Genomic DNA, 17,501 nt, shown 5'->3' with positions numbered 1-17,501 from the left:
CATAAACTGTGTTACAACTCGGACATTTTCCCTGGCATAGGCAGCTGGTTTACCATTACCTCCCATTCATCTCACAGCTGATTAGAAGAACAAGACTGAAACATGGAAGATTACTAGTATTTGAAGCTTTGACACTTCAAACTTTTCAAGATGGCTCTAAAATACTTATTTTTCATAACGACAGAAAACATATATTTATTTTAGAAAGAATCAACCACAACATAACTTTGTGATAAATAACAGTTCTGCCTCTAATACATATATACATACTGCTTGTAAACAAAAAATGCCCACAGGTCATGGAGTCTCCATGATTTTTATACAAGGCGCTATAGATTTTTTTTGTTATTGAAAACAGTCCTAGTGAAAGTTTGGTTTATAACCTCCTATTGCTACAGAAACAGTTAAGAATGTTTATATTTACAAAGAAACAAAGACCATGGAGACCCCATAGCATTATTTGCTGAAGATTTTAAGTTGGTGGGGTTTTCAAAATACGCATTGTCGGCATGTTCAGGTTTCGTTAACAGTACAGGTTGAACACCAGCAGTACGATACTCTAGTGCTTTGGTATTTCAACCCCTGAATATACAAAGACATTACTACAGCCTACTTCACAGTTTAATGCAAGTAAAGTGCAAGCCATAGTACAAGGGTGTCATACATTTTCATACATGTAAGCATTATCTAAAAAAGGCTCTCTATACAAGTTGTATTAGCTACTTTAGTAAACTAGACAGAAGTCACCTATGGCCCAGCAATTAATGGTCTTACAAGGATATTTTTCTTTGTAATACAGTATGTGTCAAATGTAAAAAGTTTATTAATACTAGTGCATTTCTCTTATATCCTAACCTGTTTTTCTTTTCAGATTTTTAAGCTGAAATCCTTGTTTCTCAGTAAAACAGAAGTCTTAACTGGTAACAGGGTCTTACTGGTATTTTGGCCAGTGAACACGATTTGTTAAGACATATTTGTTTCGTGGTTGCCAGTGGATAAAAAGCAATAGAGTTAATATGTATAATGTGGCATCCTTATTTGATCTGCAGCATTCAGACAGATGCATTTACAGTTAGTAAAAAGATCTGTATTGATACCCTCACCAATGCCTGAGAATGAACAATATTCTAGAAATGTGAGGACAGAAGCTAGAGGGCCTAGCTGGTCAAACGACAGCTTGTTGACGTATTTTATCATTTTTACAACATTGCTTTCTTTCAAATACAGCTCATACAGTGGCATTAAAGTATATAGCAAAGTCCCAAATTGTCGCTTTTTAACACATGTATGTGCTTGATAAAAATAAAGATATATCTGTCTGGCCTGCGTTAAGAATGAATATGGTTCTTTTCCTGAAGACGATGACAGGCAGTATCTGTCTGAATATTTTTAATACTTTCATTCAGAGCAGGTCCCAGTAGTATATCAGCTATCTCAAAAACTGATAAAAGCTTAAACAATATTATTTGTAATCCTCCTTCTGAATGTGGAAGTGTGTGTAACACGTACAACGTAGAAACTAAGCTTTAAAAAAATGCTTCTTCGTCTATTAGTTATATCAAGAATAGAGTCGCCTGCCTACACGTTAGTGAATGGAACCGATCAGAAGTACAGCATTATACTTATATGTAATGGGAGTAAAGAAAATAATTTTTAAAATCAACTAAGAAAATACGACTGACTTACTAGTTTTTGTTTAAATAACAACGTATTTTCCATTCATCAACTGATACGGCTCAGGTTCGATTTTCAGGTGCGTGCCCAGTTAACGCCCGTTGGGAGCCTCAGCCACAGAGTGCGAGTTCGTCTGGGATACGAGGAGATGGGGAACCCATCCCCACAGCAGCTCGCCTGAAAAAGCTGCTCTGAACCTTAGCTTTGATGAGGGAAACATTCTAGAAGAAAAAGAACTTTTTATTACTTAATATAAATCAATTAGCTAATATTGCTTTTTCAGTCTTTCCTGATATTACCCCTTTTTTGTACTAGTGGTAAATAAACATCATTTGGCAACAGGGAAGATGGCATATTGTCTCTCACGAGATTTTAAGCTTAGCGGTCTAAGGCATGTGGCATGTGGAAAACCTATAAACCCGCACTCCAGGCAAAAAGGCATTGCTGTAATCCGCACCCTTCTCTCTTCCCTAGAAACGCCCTGTTTTCCCTGTTGTGACAACTAAGGGGAAATAAAAAAAAATCCTTTGTGAGACCAAGTTACCCCTTGTTTCTCTGCCGTTACACTGCAGGAACTTGGGCGTGCTATGACCAGCATTTTCAGGGCTGAGGCCCCGTCATGCAAACAGACCTGTGCTCTCTTAAGCAATCTCTCCAGGGCTGGGTCCAGAGACAGCAGTCAGGGTCTCTGTAGAGATACAAGATTTGCTTACGCTAACAGATTTAGTGTTTAAACTGTAAATAGAACTGTATGGGAGGCATCCTTTGCATTACAATTTTGGGGGCAGCTGACAGGCATTGCAGGTGGGGCTTCAGTTTTGTTCATCCGTTGTGCTGCATCTTGCCTTAGCCAAGGGCCGTTTTAAGCAACCCGCCTTTGAAGCACCGTGGCCCCAACTGCATGAGGACTTTGTCCAAACCGTTGGTGAAGTATCAAGGAATAGCTCTGCCTGGCAGAGCTGTCCCCCCTCAGGGGACCAACAGCCGAGGTTTGCCAGGATGTAAACAGCCCCTGATATGCATCGCCTTGCTCATAAGTACCACTGGATTTTTGCGGAGAAGACTGTTTTTATTACTTTGGAAGACAAGTAGGACTACGTGCTGAAAGAATATGGCGAATAAGGTATGTGATGGGCTTAGGTCTGCTTTGTATTACTTGAGACAAAGATCAGAGAGACAAGAATTTTCTTCGTTCTCCTCAGATCTGTGTTAAGTTCAGCAATTTCTACCTGATTCTTCATTTTTCTTCCAGAAGTCCTATTAACATTCAAAGTGAAATCCCCTAAAGGTCAGCAGTAGAATTCTACAATTTTTGATGAGGCCGAGCACTTCCCAATGCCTCTGTAAAGGAGCCTCTGTAAAGGAAGGCATACCTTCAAAGGTATCATCTTTACTATCCATCCTTCACAAAACCTTGGGTCAGAGAGGGAGTATTTTGGCCTGGAAAGCTATAGCTGCTGAAGACAGTAAGAATAAAGTTAAGAGGCTATGTACATCTAGCAATTCTCTGCAACACTCATTTCTTTTTCCTTGGAAAAGGCAAGTGGTGCGCCGCATTTCTAGCTTTAAAGACAGCAGTCCAGATCTGAATATTAACTGACTTATAGTGAGAATTCCCTGCTTGGAAAAGATGGAAAACCTCATCCTCCAAAACCTTTTCGTAGTAGTTGATCAGTCTTTCCTTATGGTGCTAAAGCAGTTCAAGAAGCGCTCATGATGCGTTTGAGCACGTAGAACTGTATCAGAAGCTGATGGAGCGGTTTTTGCCAGTGAAGCAAAGCAGCCTCCTGTGCTGCGGCGGGTAAAGATGCCCCGTACGATCCAACGCGGGCTGGTTACTGTGCGGGCAAATGTAACCCCGGCTGTGCTGGCACGGAGTGTCGGCCCAGCGTTTCTGTGTTATTTGTGTTAAAAAATATGGACGTACAGAGTGATGAGAACCTCCTCCTCCTCCTCCTTGGATTACTTCTTGTTCGTATTAATTAGAGCCAGCTCAGGAAAGTTTTCACTTAAATTAATGAAACCAAGAAAAAGGTTTCCATTTTCTCGGGCAGTGCTGCTGAGATAGTTAGCTACTAAGATAGCTTTCAAAGAGCCGAGATTTCAGTGGCTACAGAATAGTATTAAAAAAGGAGGGTAATCAGTACCCTTAGGGGGAGCATTAAATCAGTTATAATATAAAATAGCCAGTAACAAAAAGACTAAGCTTGTGGAGTCAAAGAGAAAGTCTGCTGACTGAGGGACGTTTTGCCTGCAGGAATTCTGAATGAAGACACTAATAAGATCCAGATAAATAAAACACATCCAGAAAATCTCTTCGTGTAGTTGCGTATGTTAAGAACCAAGTTTTATCTCAGCATTCAGGCAGGAAATCTAGTAAGTTAATAAATGTATTTTACTGGTGCTGTGTATTGCCCTTGATGAACTCAACAGCAAAGATTTTTTTTTTTCTCATTTAAAAGCGTCTGATTGAACTACCACAATAATTTCAGCTGCATTGTACAGTGTGTTTAAGTACCTGTCGGTCCAGGAGAATCTGACATATTTTAATATATAAGCAGGATTTGGTGCATGGATTTTTAAATGCAATATCTGTATTGCACTTTGCATTCCAGTTATTTCAAAGATTGTGAAATTCCAAATAATTGTGCTGTGGTGACTTTGTGCATTACTTTCCATAGTATAGCTAGATTAGTACCTGGATCCAGAAAGCAGAAACGAGTGGTGGGGAGGGAAGGGCTGTAGTATGGAGTGGAGTTCGCATGCAGAACGTATGACAAAACTCTTGTGAAATGACTTTCAAATGCCAGCTGGCATTTGTGAAAGAATAAAGTCTTTGTATTGCTTAATTTAACAATTAGATTTTGCTTGCTCTGAGGCATAAGCAATGCTAGACAAATCTTTCAAACTTTTCTCCCAGTTAATCTTAACCCCATTATAGGAGATTTCTCCAGTGTATCTCAGTTCACCGTATGAATCTCTTGGATAATTTATCTTGACTATTCAGTGCAAATCATGTTTGATGAGAACTGCTGGGCAAGAGCAGAACACAGACTCATGACTCCGAGAATTTCAGAACAGATGAAAGATTTTAAAGATAAGCTGAGCAAAAGTATGATCTCTCAACTTTTTATCTCATCTACTCCTATTTCAGAAATATATTTTTTTAACTTTCAGAAATGAAAATTGAGATTGTCTATTTCCCTTACTATTTATGTTATTTTTGAGAACTGTATCTTGCTAATGATGTTTGTCATTTTCAGCTGTATCTGTAAGTAGCATTTTAGAAGAGAAATAGCTTGGTTCATTATTTACTAGGGACTTCACTGAATACGCACAGCGGACAATTGTCATTTCTGTCTTGACTTACAATACACAGCATTTGAAATCCTTTTTGAAAGCTATTTTAAAACCGTATGGATCTTTTTATTATGAAAGCGCAAACTGTCTTTTGGGTTTGAAACAAAAGGCATGTTTAAATTTCTTTATGAATGTAGAAAGTTCAACCCCTGTAACTAATTCTGTGACCATCCATCACTGCTTGCACATACAGTATGAATTAGTTTCTAAATGGCTTCTACAATTTACCCCGTTGCTTGCTTCGCTGCATAATATTTCTCCCACGTTATATGAAGGGTAGTATTAAAACACTGAAATATATAACTTTTAGAGATCTGATATGAAAAGCTAGATAAATTCTCTCTATTTATGCTTCTACTATTCAGTTGTCAAGTAACTACAACGTTCACATAGTAAATACCTTTCAATTTAGTTCTATGATGTTTTGCATGAATACTGCAACTCCAATGTTGGTGAAACCTGTGGCGGCAAATAGTTGTTCTAGATTTCCTGTATCTTTTTTATTACCTCAGGTGCTTAGACAGCGGGTGAAGTGCATGTTTAATATTCAAGCAAACTATATACAACGCGGTCCTGCTCCTCTGACGTCACTGGAGTTTTGCTGTTTCCTTCAATGGAAATATGATCAAGCTCTGATGTGTGCATTTAAGGAGCCGTTGTCTTCAGTGATTCTTAAGCACAGTTGATTGCTTTGTTGAAGCAGGCCTAATATGCCTTCATGTTGTATGTTCTATCCGAATGTCGTTATGCATTTGTTGCAATGCTGCTGTGACTCAATTGCCTGTGTGATGCAAAGAACTCAAACCAGCTGTCACTAATACTTCTCTACGAATAACATCTTCTATTGTTAGAGACTATTATTTGTTTAATCGCTGCATCTACTATGGTTCAAACAAATGCCAGTGCAAATGAGAGTAAAAAACAAACCTGAACTGTGTTTCTTCAGCTGGTATATTGGGTTTACACAGCAAGGCTTTGGTAGCAGGGGTCTGCAGGGGTGGCCTCTCTGAGAAAAGACCAGGGGCTGCTGCCGTGTTGGACAGGGCCGGTTCCAGCTGGCTCCAACACAGACCCGCCGCTGGCCAGAGCTGAGCCCATCAGGGAGGCTGGTGGCGCCTCTGCGGGAACTTATTTAAGAAAGGGTTAAAATGCTGCACAGCAGCTGTGAGAGAGAAGCGAGAAAAATGTAAGAGAAACAACTTTGTGTGCATCAGTGTCAGTAAAGGAGGAGGGGGAGGAGGTGCTCCAGTGCCTGGAGCACCTGTGGAGAAGATTGTGGTGAAGCAGGTTGCCCTCCTGCAGCCTGTGGAGGACCACGCCTGAGCGGATGTTCATACTGAACCCCCTGGAGGACCCCACGCCTGGGCACGTGGTGATTCCTGGAGGAAGCTGCAGCCCATGGAGAGCCCACACAGGAGCAGGCTGCTGGCAGAACCTGCAGCCCATGGAGAGGAGCCCACGCAGGAGAAGGTTTTCTAGCAGAAACTGCAGCCCATGGGGGACCCACGCTGGAGCAGTCTGTTCCTGAAAGACTGCACCCTGGGGAAAGGACCCGCGCTGGAGCAGTTCGAGAAGAACTGCAGCACATGGGGGAGACCCCACGCTGGAGCAGGGGAACAGCGTGAGGAAGGAACAGCAGAGACAAGGTGTTATGATCTGTCTGCAACCCCCATTCCCCATCTCCCTGCGCCACTGAGGGGGGAAGGCGGTAGAAAAGCTGGGAAAGAAGGCATGAAATTGAGCCTGGGAAGAAGCGGGGAGGTGGGGAAAGGTGTTTTTAGTTTTGTCTTTGTTTCTCACTATGCAACTGTATTTTGAATTGGCAATAAATTAAATTAATTTTCCCCAAGTCAAGGCTGTTTTGCCCATGACAGTCATCAGTAGGTGATGTCCCCGTCTCTATCTCAGCCCATGAGCTTCTCCTTCGTATTTTCTTCCCCTGTCCTGCTGAGGAGGGGGAGTGAGTGCATCCCGCTGGGCATCTGTTGGCCAGCCAAGGTCAGCCCACCACAGCTGCTTTGTGGAGACTGAACTAAACAAATAGGGTACCTTCACCCAGTCCTGGCTTTGTGAATAATTACATCTCTTCCTGGATACTAGGACCTCACTGAGATAACATTTTTTTCCTATATTATATTGAACTGTATGATTTTTACAGTTCTTGATGTATGAGAGACGACTAGGTTTATCTTGTGAAAAATTATCAGTGAATATCTGTGTTTAAGTGAAATGATGTCAACTGTATTCACGTCCCCTTTGTTCTGCTTTCTAGAAATATTCTAGCAAGCATACTCCAAGAAAATTGTGAACGGGTGTTTGAAATTTATGTTCAGTAGCATTCAGAGCAATCTTTTTTTTTTTTTTTTCCCCCAAGAATACAAGTATTTTCTCCAAAATCTGATTCTCAGAAATCATTCTCATCCAGGCAAGGAAGTGAAATACACTATGTGACTTGTGTGGCTTCCCAAACCAATCAATACAGATTGGTTTTCAAATGATGTATTGAATAACTTCACTCACTTGCTAATGTACTACTAACAGTTAAAAATTATTGCCAGGCGTTCTATAATTTTGAATAATTTACTTAGCTCTAGATGTCAGTCTATTATAGAATGTAATTGATTAGTTCAGGATTTTTCTAAACTTGATTCTCATCCTTGAAGCATCAGAGCTTTTTTGAATTTTGTGACTCACAGTCATGTGTCACTTAAATTCACAGTGAAGAAACTATGAAAACCTGCAGTATGTACCAGATTCAGCGTAGATGTTTTTCTTTCACCATGAAACACTTCAAATTATATTAAAACCAGTTTAAGTTGCAGCATTAGTGAACAACCAACATTGTTCTACTCGTATCTTAACCTCTGTGCCATACCTGCTTGCTTATGTTCATTCGTTTTAAAGGCAGGCACAGTATGTTACAAACACAGTATCGAAATGGCGTGTACAGTATGCCCATAGGGCCAGATTGGGATCTATTTGCTAGATGTACAGTGTACATTTTAAGGCACACTATAGGGATTGAGTTTACATTTTGATAACTCTGTCCTTTTATTTGCAAAGATGGTCACTACCTGGAAATGTTGCAAAAATAAATGTTCATCTCTAAGAGCGGCCAATGTATTTATGTTTTCATTTTATATTTTTCTCAAGAAAAAGTGTGTGAAAATGTGAACTTTAGGGCATTTTAAAAGTAAAAGTCAACTACCGTGTTACATTTTATATACATAGATATGTCTTTATATATATCTAAATATATAAAATGATTGTAGGAGCTCATACTATAAGCTTAGTTTTAGTACAGTACTTTAAATATACTGGTATTTATTTTCAGCTACACTTCTGCACTGCTTCTTTCTAATGCAGAGCTTGATACGGACATCGGTTGATAACAGCAAACAAAAAAAATTCATAAAGAATATTATTGTCTTATCATGCAATGTAGTAGGCATCCTGTGGCACTATTCTTTTATCCAACTTATTTACAGTACTGCTGAGTACATTATCAATAAATATTACAGTGTTTGTCGTATTCGATTTTTCATGGCACCCAGCAATTACTCAGGATATGAGTCCTGTCACACGTGAGTTTCAATGAATGAGTGTGTATGTGTCAGCATTGGTGCTGAGGTTGCAAGTTCAGAGGCTCCATTTTGGGATTTCACAGCAGCGCTGTACTCACAAATGTCCAGGAAAAACTCATAGTTCTTTAGTTTCCAATCTTCAAACTTCTTTGATGTTAAGTTGGGATCATCCAGAAGGCTGTTGATAACTGTGAGGTCCCCTTCCTTCGCCTATCAAATTCCAGAAAGACACAGTACATGTCAAAATGAAATTTATGCCGCATTTTGTATTTCGGCATTTTATCTCTTCTTTCATTGTAATGCAAAGTGCTAGGGAAACTGCTATGGACACTTAGATCTTTTACCTATACTCAGGAACTATTACAGCTTAAACTGTTTGACAACTCAGTCCTTGGCACTTTCTATAATATGCCTATAAAGAGTGCCAAATTTTTTTTTTTTTTCCTTAAGCTGGAACATGTTTGTTTTCAAGTATTTTTGGTTTCTTTGGAACTTAATTCTAAAGCTACGAAGAAAGCCTCACCCATGGAAAACAGAGAGAGATTACACTTTTACGAGTTTATATTGCTCACACACAAAATTAATGATAAAGCCTTACTTTTAAAGTGCTCTTGAGAACTCTGATGTGGTGAAGCTTTTCATTAATAACCGGATCATTACATCGCTTTACAAAAGACTTGCGGAACTCCTGCTTGGTGGAAGGACGCTGCTCGCCAAAAGCGGACAAACTAGCTTGTTCCAGAGATCTGTACAGTTCTTGCAGACCATCTGTATTTTCTCCAATTTCTTTTATGTTTTCTGAAAGAAAATAGATAAAGAAACTGAACAACAAATGTAGTCATTCAGATGAAGTCTCTAAAGCCAGCAAGCAATACTGCAAATTCATGTATAAAGTAACCCTATAACATGGTCTTCCACTTTTTGTTTTAATAAAACAAGACCATTTTGATCAGCCCCAAAGCTATATTCTTAGCACTACATCCAACCATTTTAGGTGCAAACTCCTGTGTGGTGACTGATGAATTCGCCAGCATGTAACAGTTCAACCACAAAAACCTTGCTGAGAGTAACGGCAATATTGCTGCGGCATTCAATGGCAGTAAAGAGGATGAGAATACCTCCAAAAGCGTACCTTCTGCACAGAAACTATTATGCCTTCTAATAGGAACTTTCTCTTCTAGCTTGTCGTCTGTTCCTTCTATGGACTTGACACGTCCCTTACCCCTGACATCTCTGTTTCGGGGAAGACTTTGACTACGTTGTTTCTGTGGCCTGCTGTGAGAGCTATGTCCCCTTTGACATTCCACCAAAGGGAAAGGCCCATCCTGCTCGTAATTATGACGTCTCTGTACTGGCAGCGTTGCTTGTCTTCGTTTGTCCGGTGACATTCCAGGCCGGCTGCTCATGTACTCTGCATCAGGAGGAACAGTCTGAAGAAAATGGAGCCCTGAACTGGTTAATGGAGTCTCTATCAGATCCTGCCATGAGCGTCTTTCTCGGTAGGGAGGTCTGCAGCCTGACGAGTGTGTGCTTCCTGCTACGTCTTGTCGAGAATCCTCGGCGGAAGAATGGGAGTACGTTGATTCACTTGAAAAGTGTCGACCGTGTTTGGCTTCAGGGAATGGGCTTGAAGAATTCACCTGAAAAGAGACAAAAGCAGCTGACTATAAGACAACGTTTTGAACAGATCCAAGAAAATGACTGTAGCGTAGAACATTATATGATATATACTAATAAAATGGACTGATGTGTGTGTTTTGATATGTCATAATATGAACCTCCGTAAACAGAACATAACTAGCAGTGAGATCTTTTATGCAAGTGCTACGTTTTAACCACTCCCTATTCTTGTTTTGCACATTCTCTGCCCATGAGCAACTCCTGCTGGAAAGAACGGTATAATACTGGTACAGGTTTCCTGAAGACCTGTCCGGTTTACACGCAGTCCAGCAGTGTGCTGTGAAGGCATGAAAGCCCCCAAAAGAAAACATAATTGGATTTCCTTTCTTTTTTTTAGGGTATAAGTATCCAGCCAAACAGAAAAAAAAAAAAAAACTTCAGCACCCAGGAAGATTTTTGAATTTTAGGGGACTGCTGAACTTAAATTACTTTAATTAATTCTGCTGGGTCTGTGTATAATTTTAATTCAAAAATAAAGAGAAAGGCAAAAAAGTGGAAAAACAGAAAGGGAGGGGCTTAACCTGTATCCCAGTTGATAAAACAGCATCACATGGGTGAAAATCAGTCTGAACTTCACCCATGTGATGCTGTTGTCTCAGTCACTCTTTCTTTGGTTCTGGCTGTGTGAGGATCGTGTCATTCACGCTGAAGAAAAATCTGAAAGAAAAATAGAGAACAGTCCTATCTGCGCTTAGAAACAGAGTAATTATCACAGCCTGTCTATGTTCCTTGTAATAGAAACGTTCTTATTTTCTACTAGAGCCTCTTCATACACAAAATTTTTTTTTTCCTCAGTTATCAAAACTTGTCTGTGCACAATATATTAGAAGTACTTTCATCAGCTACTTAACATCTTATGACACTAACAGAAAATACTGTCACTACTATGGTATTGTACACAATGCTTCATATTGTAAAAAAACCCTTGCCTCTAAAGATATGTTCTTAAAAAAAAGTGTTTGTACTACAACAGGATTACTGCATGAATGTGAGCTGATCTTAATCTCTAGCATCCAGTATCCAATATTCATACTTGAAAAACAGGCTCAGTTAATACAAACTATCCCATCCACCACATTCTTTTCATATTCTGCAGTAAAGTCAACATCTCAATATTCTCTTCATATTATTGGGTGCAATCTCCCAAATCCTACAAAAAATGTCATATTTACAGTCTGGTGACATATCTGTGTGAGGAGGCATTTACCTCTCCTTCCTTTGCAATTGGCTTGTTATGGAAACATTCAAGGGCTTAGCTCGTGAGGAACAGCAGTAATTTCATTCTTACAGTGAGAGCCATCTTTGTTCTGCCTTTACAGTAATTAAATACTCCAAAACAAGGAAAATGCAAATCAAGGCGCACAGATATTTTTTGGTGACCTACTGCAATGCAATATTTATAACTCACTGAGGGGGTTCGATGGTAGGTGTCACACAGTGTTGAAGAGCCTTCCTGCTTCAGGGTTAAAGAGCCGTCGATGTCATCCTGGTCGCTTTCACTCCAGTAATCTGCTAACAAAGCATTCCCGGTTTCACTCATGTGCTTTTCCACAAGAAAGGGGTCCCACGTTTTAAACGTATCATTAGCATGCAAAGGTCAACATTTCAGTCACCTAGGTGGCTTGGCAGTCACTGAGGAACAGGCTTGTGAAAATGGCTGGCACCTAAGATACACAGATCTGTAGAAGAACCTTCAAATGTTTTAGGGCAGCGTTACAGAAAGCAGGTTAGGCACCGAACTCCCACTGTACATAAAAACCAGCTTCTGGTTACAGACTTTCAAAGAGAAACGTCATTCTAGATGCCAAAGTAGAGCTGAGCCTCAACACTTGATTTAATTATGTTAGCACAACAGGTTCCACCATGGGTGATGGTGAAAAAGGCAAGGCTGGCACCTGAGCTCAGGAGATGCAAAAAGGGTTCTCGGGCACATAGTGACCTGTGTGTGATGGCTTCACTCGCTCTAGGGCGATGAGCACACCCGATGGCTGTGATCTGGGAGATCATACCCCACCCTGAACCTTGCATTCTCTTTATCACTTGTTTTAAATATTTCTTAACATTGTTACTTGGGATTTTACTTTCTTTGGTGGTGACACCAATAAATATAGTTCTCCAAGGATATGGATTCTTATAAAAATTGATATTTCAAAAGATACGGCACGTATGTTAATAAAGAAGTCAGTTATGACATCTCCAACTTTGTTCAAATAATGAACAGATATGTACTCTCTGCTCTCTTCTCCTAATTATAATCTCTGAAGCATTACCTTCATCTGGATGAATATCCTTGTCGTCAGGTGTGTAACCAATTGCTGCGAGACCCAGACGATTCATCCATCTAATAGAACAATAAAAAATGAGGAAGAGAGATACTTAAAAGGAACATCTAGTGTAAATCTGAGGGCATACACATTCTTAAAATGTGGAAAAGTCAGAGAGAACGCTTAGTCCAAAAATTAAGCACCGTTCAGGCTGTTAAAATCATGATTCAGATGTGTTCATTGGTTAATAATTTTAAGTGAAGGATGTTCCAGTTCACATCACAGATTCTATTCACGTCTGCTGGAGGATGTTTGCCTAGTGGAGTATCAGACTCATTGCGTTTTATTCTGCTGCCTGGAAAACTGAAGAATTATGACATCAATCTTCCTTATGTTATCAAGAAAATGTGAAGCATAGATACTAATATGCTAACTTTAGCAATGACTAAACGAAATTTTTAGAATAGTCTGTGCAGAACAGAGAACGTCCAGCTCTGTCTCCACCTTAAGAAGAATCAAATCCTCTCTCAGTTGCCTTTGCAAACTATTTGCGTGGAATGGTTGCCAGAGACATTGTGTAAAGGAGCACATTACATTTATTCTGATTGCTACTTCTATTAATTTCAAGAACTTGCCTGAATTGCAAAAATACTATAAAATAAAATAGAATTATAATAATAATTGCATGAAAACCTGTATTAGAAAATAAGTTGTATTAAATTTGTATACTCAGAAAGCTAAAACAGACCATGACAGTATTCCACTGGTTATTTGCTAGTCTAGATTCATGATACTGGTGACATAAATGTTTAGGCTTGTTGAGCTGCGATACCAACATTATTTTCCTTTGATTTTTTTAATAAAGAATCTTAGGTTTCTAAAAGAAGACTTGGTAAATTGAAAGTACTTCAATATTTGCATTTCACATTCAATGTTCTGGTTTCTTTCTTTGTCCCAAAATTAATCAGTGTGATCAAGAATAAGATTCTTTGTTTCATTAGGAAAATATTATAGTTTATTTTGGGGAAAATACCTTTAGAGTTTTCTTTATCTAAGATTACTGGATGTTTATACAATATATCATTGAAAGACAGGAAAAAAGGACACATAGAGAGGAAAGTCACTTCTTAATGTTCAGCAAATGGAAAATCAAGAATCAGCTTATTTTCATCAACGAGGACATATAACCAAAGGAAAAAGCCCTATTAATAGACATCTGTAATGATTGGGATGCATTCTTAAATATTCCCTTACTCAGTGACTAAATTATTTACTATGTCATTCATTTCCTAGTATATTGTACGTAAGAGTTTTCTAGAAGCAGCTCTTTTTTCTTTTTTAACGTTGCAACATAAAATTTGTTAATAGTTACGTTCTTCGTTAATAAATCATATAATGACAAAAACATCTTTCAAAGACTTCCAGAAAGACATTAGTAAACAATACCTACCACGTCAAAAGGACAGGTTTTTTGCAGATTAAAAGAAGAAAACTATTCAGTGTGATTCTTTCCTACTTGTACTAGAGCAGACAAAAAGCTTCTAAGGACATATGTGAATGTATTACTGGTCTAATAGGATAGTGTATGGAAGATGGTGCAGACAGCAAGGAGGCAGAAAATGAAGGACGAGCGAACCCTCCACTAAAAATAGCCCACAGTTCTGCACGTATCGATCTCCCGGTCTAAGCAACGCTCTGCGGTTGCTCAGAGCAATGATCTTAATCTGTAATATTGGATCTAACACTGACTCATTGTCCGGCCTTCAGCAAATCGTTCTACATATCTTGTGGCTTTCATAAGTATCCAAAGGGGACAACGACATTTACTTCTTGCAGGGAATTGTTATAGGGTTTAATTTACTTGCAAAACTATGAAAATGTAAAGAATTGTACAATAATATTGCTTTGCCTTTCAGTATTAAAACAGAAGTGGGCAAATTGGAAATAAAAATGGAAATGATGATTAGTTGTCACAAATACCAGCTGCAGGGTTAGGACTGCTTACGGAGACATTGTTTATGTCAGCATGTCAATAACTCATCTCTATCATGAAGGAAGTAAATTTCAAATGGATTAACAGGGTTTACAGAAAAGCTTTTCTACAGCGCTCACCAGTGTAATTTCATTCAACAAAGGCATGCTGATCACTTGACATTTCCTTCTGGAAAGGCATATTCTTTATTGCAGTAATTGAAGTGACATCATACCCTTGCTCATTATTAGGCATTTGTATTCACTATTTTTTCAACAGTTGTTCCTGAATTTCTAAACTCATTAGCATTGGAGCAAAATAGTTTCAGTCATACTTTACCATATGCCTTTGGCAATTAAGCAGAATGCCTCAGCGACTTCAACTAAGGTTCTGCTTAAGGACCAATGATAAATTAGGGCTCATTACCATTTTCAAAGTTAAAACAGACTCGGCCGTTTTGGTGGTCAGTGAATGGATATTTATGTTGTCTTAAATTTCTTGCCAAATTTGTCTTGTTGCTCATTGTTAATTTGAGGGTTTCAGATCTTGGAAGCATATATAGATAACAGTCAACGTGTTAATATTAACCTTCAAGAGAACACGGATATTCTTAGCATGCACAGAGTAGCAGCTTTACTCATATGGCCTCAATGTCCGAATCTGGAATTAGCAGAAGGTAATCTTCCTTCTCTAAAACTGCGCAGATTTTTCTCTTCCAAAGGGCAAGAAGATCCCCAGCTACAGTTACAAGTACTTTCTTACCTCATTTACCACAATTTAGAGTTAGGTCTTTGTCAAGACAACAAAAAGGGTTATCTGATGACATTCAGTGGCTTATAATGATAAAATCTCTTCTGATAAAAGAAAAAGAATCTCAATTTTAGGTTTTGTGTTTTTAAAAAAAGCACGGGTGAATGTTTTTGAGGTTAATCAGGAGTTATAGAAGTGCTGAGATTACAGATCCTTTTCTTGCAGTTAACTTTTTTTTCCCAAGGAAATGCAAGCTCAGTTCAAAAGGAACGCTGTGTAAACTTGATGAATTTACTTGATGAGCAAACCACTTTCATTTTTAAGAAAACAGGCAGTCAAGGTTATAAAAAGTTCTCTGTGGAAAGCTTGGAAACTCAGCCATTTGGTTCTGAACTCTGCACTGAATGCCCTGCAGGCAAATCTCAGCTTTCAGGAAGGCAACGGGAGTATGTGTCAGAACTGGACTCTCCAAGGGATAGATGGCTGCATGTTTAATTGAAGGTCACGCAATGCAAGGCTGCATGCTACACCTGACAAGCAGCTATAGTGAAAAAAAACCCAGGAGATCGTTTGTCCAGTTTGGTTTATATAGCTGTACCCCAATAGCTCTTCGAATTTCATGTGATCACAAAAGGACATGAGAGATTCTGGCAGGTAAGTGTATAGCAATCTTACATGCACATCTCTCTATATCTTGGCCCCCTGAGGCAGAAAGTTGGCCTCCTCTTCCCCGCAAAACCCTACCTTTTTTCTTTGATAATTTCAACTGCTCTCTTATTTTGATAATTAAACAACTTAAACAGCACGCTTCACTACATTTGAGTCTAGGCCGCTCAAGGAACCACAAGGTTTGCATTCTAGATAGAAATTAGTTGTGATGAAAAGGAGCCGTACTAAATATCCCAAGGATACTTTGCTACAACATTTTACCTTCAATATGGTACAACATCTCCATAAGATATAATATCGATCTCAGTGAGGTACATTTCAACAACTTACAAGGGACCAAGAAGTGTATTAATTATTTTTTGCTGCCCGTACGTCAGTGAACCAAATGCAGGGAAAGGTAAACCTCAAGTAAAGTCATCTAAATACATAAGTTTTGTACTTTGTCTCCATGGTTTAAATTCTAAATAAATCAGACTTGGCTTTAATTAATTCTGTTGACTACAAACAGACACTGTTGTCATTGCTTTGGGATAAAACAGAGCTGCGTGGTAGGAAGTTAAGTTAAATTTACTGCGATAATTCTGGTTAGTACCAGGGGATTACAGCCCAGGGCCTCTTCTGAGAGTCTGGTTCTACCCCCGGGCCTGGAAAGTGATGATTGCAGAGGCACCGAGGGCAGGGGTGACCTAAGTAGCTGTGACAATGATCAAAACTTGCTGCTGAAGAGTGAGTCATGCTTGAAACGCCCGGAATTGTCAGGAGCACATTCTCTTACTGATCATTTGATAAAAACACTGGAAAATGTTAAAGTGGACCAAACAACTGGGGAAACAATTTCACATAGCTTCGCTGTCCTAACATACTATATTAAAAAAAAGAATATGCCATTACTCATTGTACAAATGCAGAAAGTTTCTGTTTACTGACTGTTATCATTTACTCCTGCCAAGCATGGTGGTGAGCCAGTCCAAGGTCAGCGTGAGGTTCTGGGATTGAATGCAACAATAGTTTTCATGGTGGCATCACACTTTACCCACTTGGCTATTCCTTTCTACAGTCCAGAGGAAAAGAGCACAAGTAAAAAAACCTAAACAACTTGGACAATCTCAGTTATAATAAATTTGAGAGAACTATTATGTTTAGTGTAGGAGAATAAAAACCAAAGGCAAGAGGGTAACCATTTTTTTAAAAAAGAAGTGCAAAACTTATTTTTAGGGTTGTAGCTAAAACCCTCCCATAAATCTGTGGGGAACAGGTCAGGAAGTACCAAGTTTCTGTGGTTCAAATAAAATTTATTTGCTAATATCCTCAATGCTGCATACACTTTTTGCATGTATAAGATGGCTGGTATATAGAAGAAACTATTCAATTCAAGTGAAAAAGTAAATAAAGGATATATTCCAAAAAGGTGTAAATTCAAGAAAGAGTCTATCCACTTTCACTCTTTCTTTCTGTTAAATGTTCCCTTAAGAATGAAATCAATGAAATACTGAGGCATTAAAGGATAGAATAAATAAATAGTTATATATTTCCTATCTTTCTTGCATC

General features: G+C 38.9%; 1 protein-coding gene across 1 annotated transcript in view; it reads right to left on the bottom strand.

The window, feature by feature from the left end:
- Positions 1-8,408: 8,408 nt before the first annotated feature.
- LOC309595686 (connector enhancer of kinase suppressor of ras 2-like) overlaps positions 8,409-17,501 on the bottom strand; it is a gene marked incomplete at its 5' end in the record, with an annotated part of 209,411 nt that continues 200,318 nt past the window's right edge. Inside the window, 5 exons of the mRNA XM_082322943.1 lie at positions 8,409-8,828; positions 9,217-9,416; positions 9,751-10,258; positions 11,707-11,807; positions 12,569-12,639. Coding sequence (XP_082179069.1) covers positions 8,613-8,828; positions 9,217-9,416; positions 9,751-10,258; positions 11,707-11,807; positions 12,569-12,639 — 1,096 coding nt within the window. The 3' untranslated portion in view covers positions 8,409-8,612. The remainder of the gene's footprint in view (positions 8,829-9,216; positions 9,417-9,750; positions 10,259-11,706; positions 11,808-12,568; positions 12,640-17,501) is intronic.

Source organism: Platalea leucorodia, assembly GCF_965183815.1.
Source record: "Platalea leucorodia genome assembly, chromosome: 10".
Classification (NCBI taxonomy): Eukaryota; Metazoa; Chordata; class Aves; order Pelecaniformes; family Threskiornithidae; genus Platalea; species Platalea leucorodia.
The sequence above is the reverse complement of the archived record's forward strand: the minus strand, read 5'-3'. Positions and strand labels throughout refer to the sequence as shown.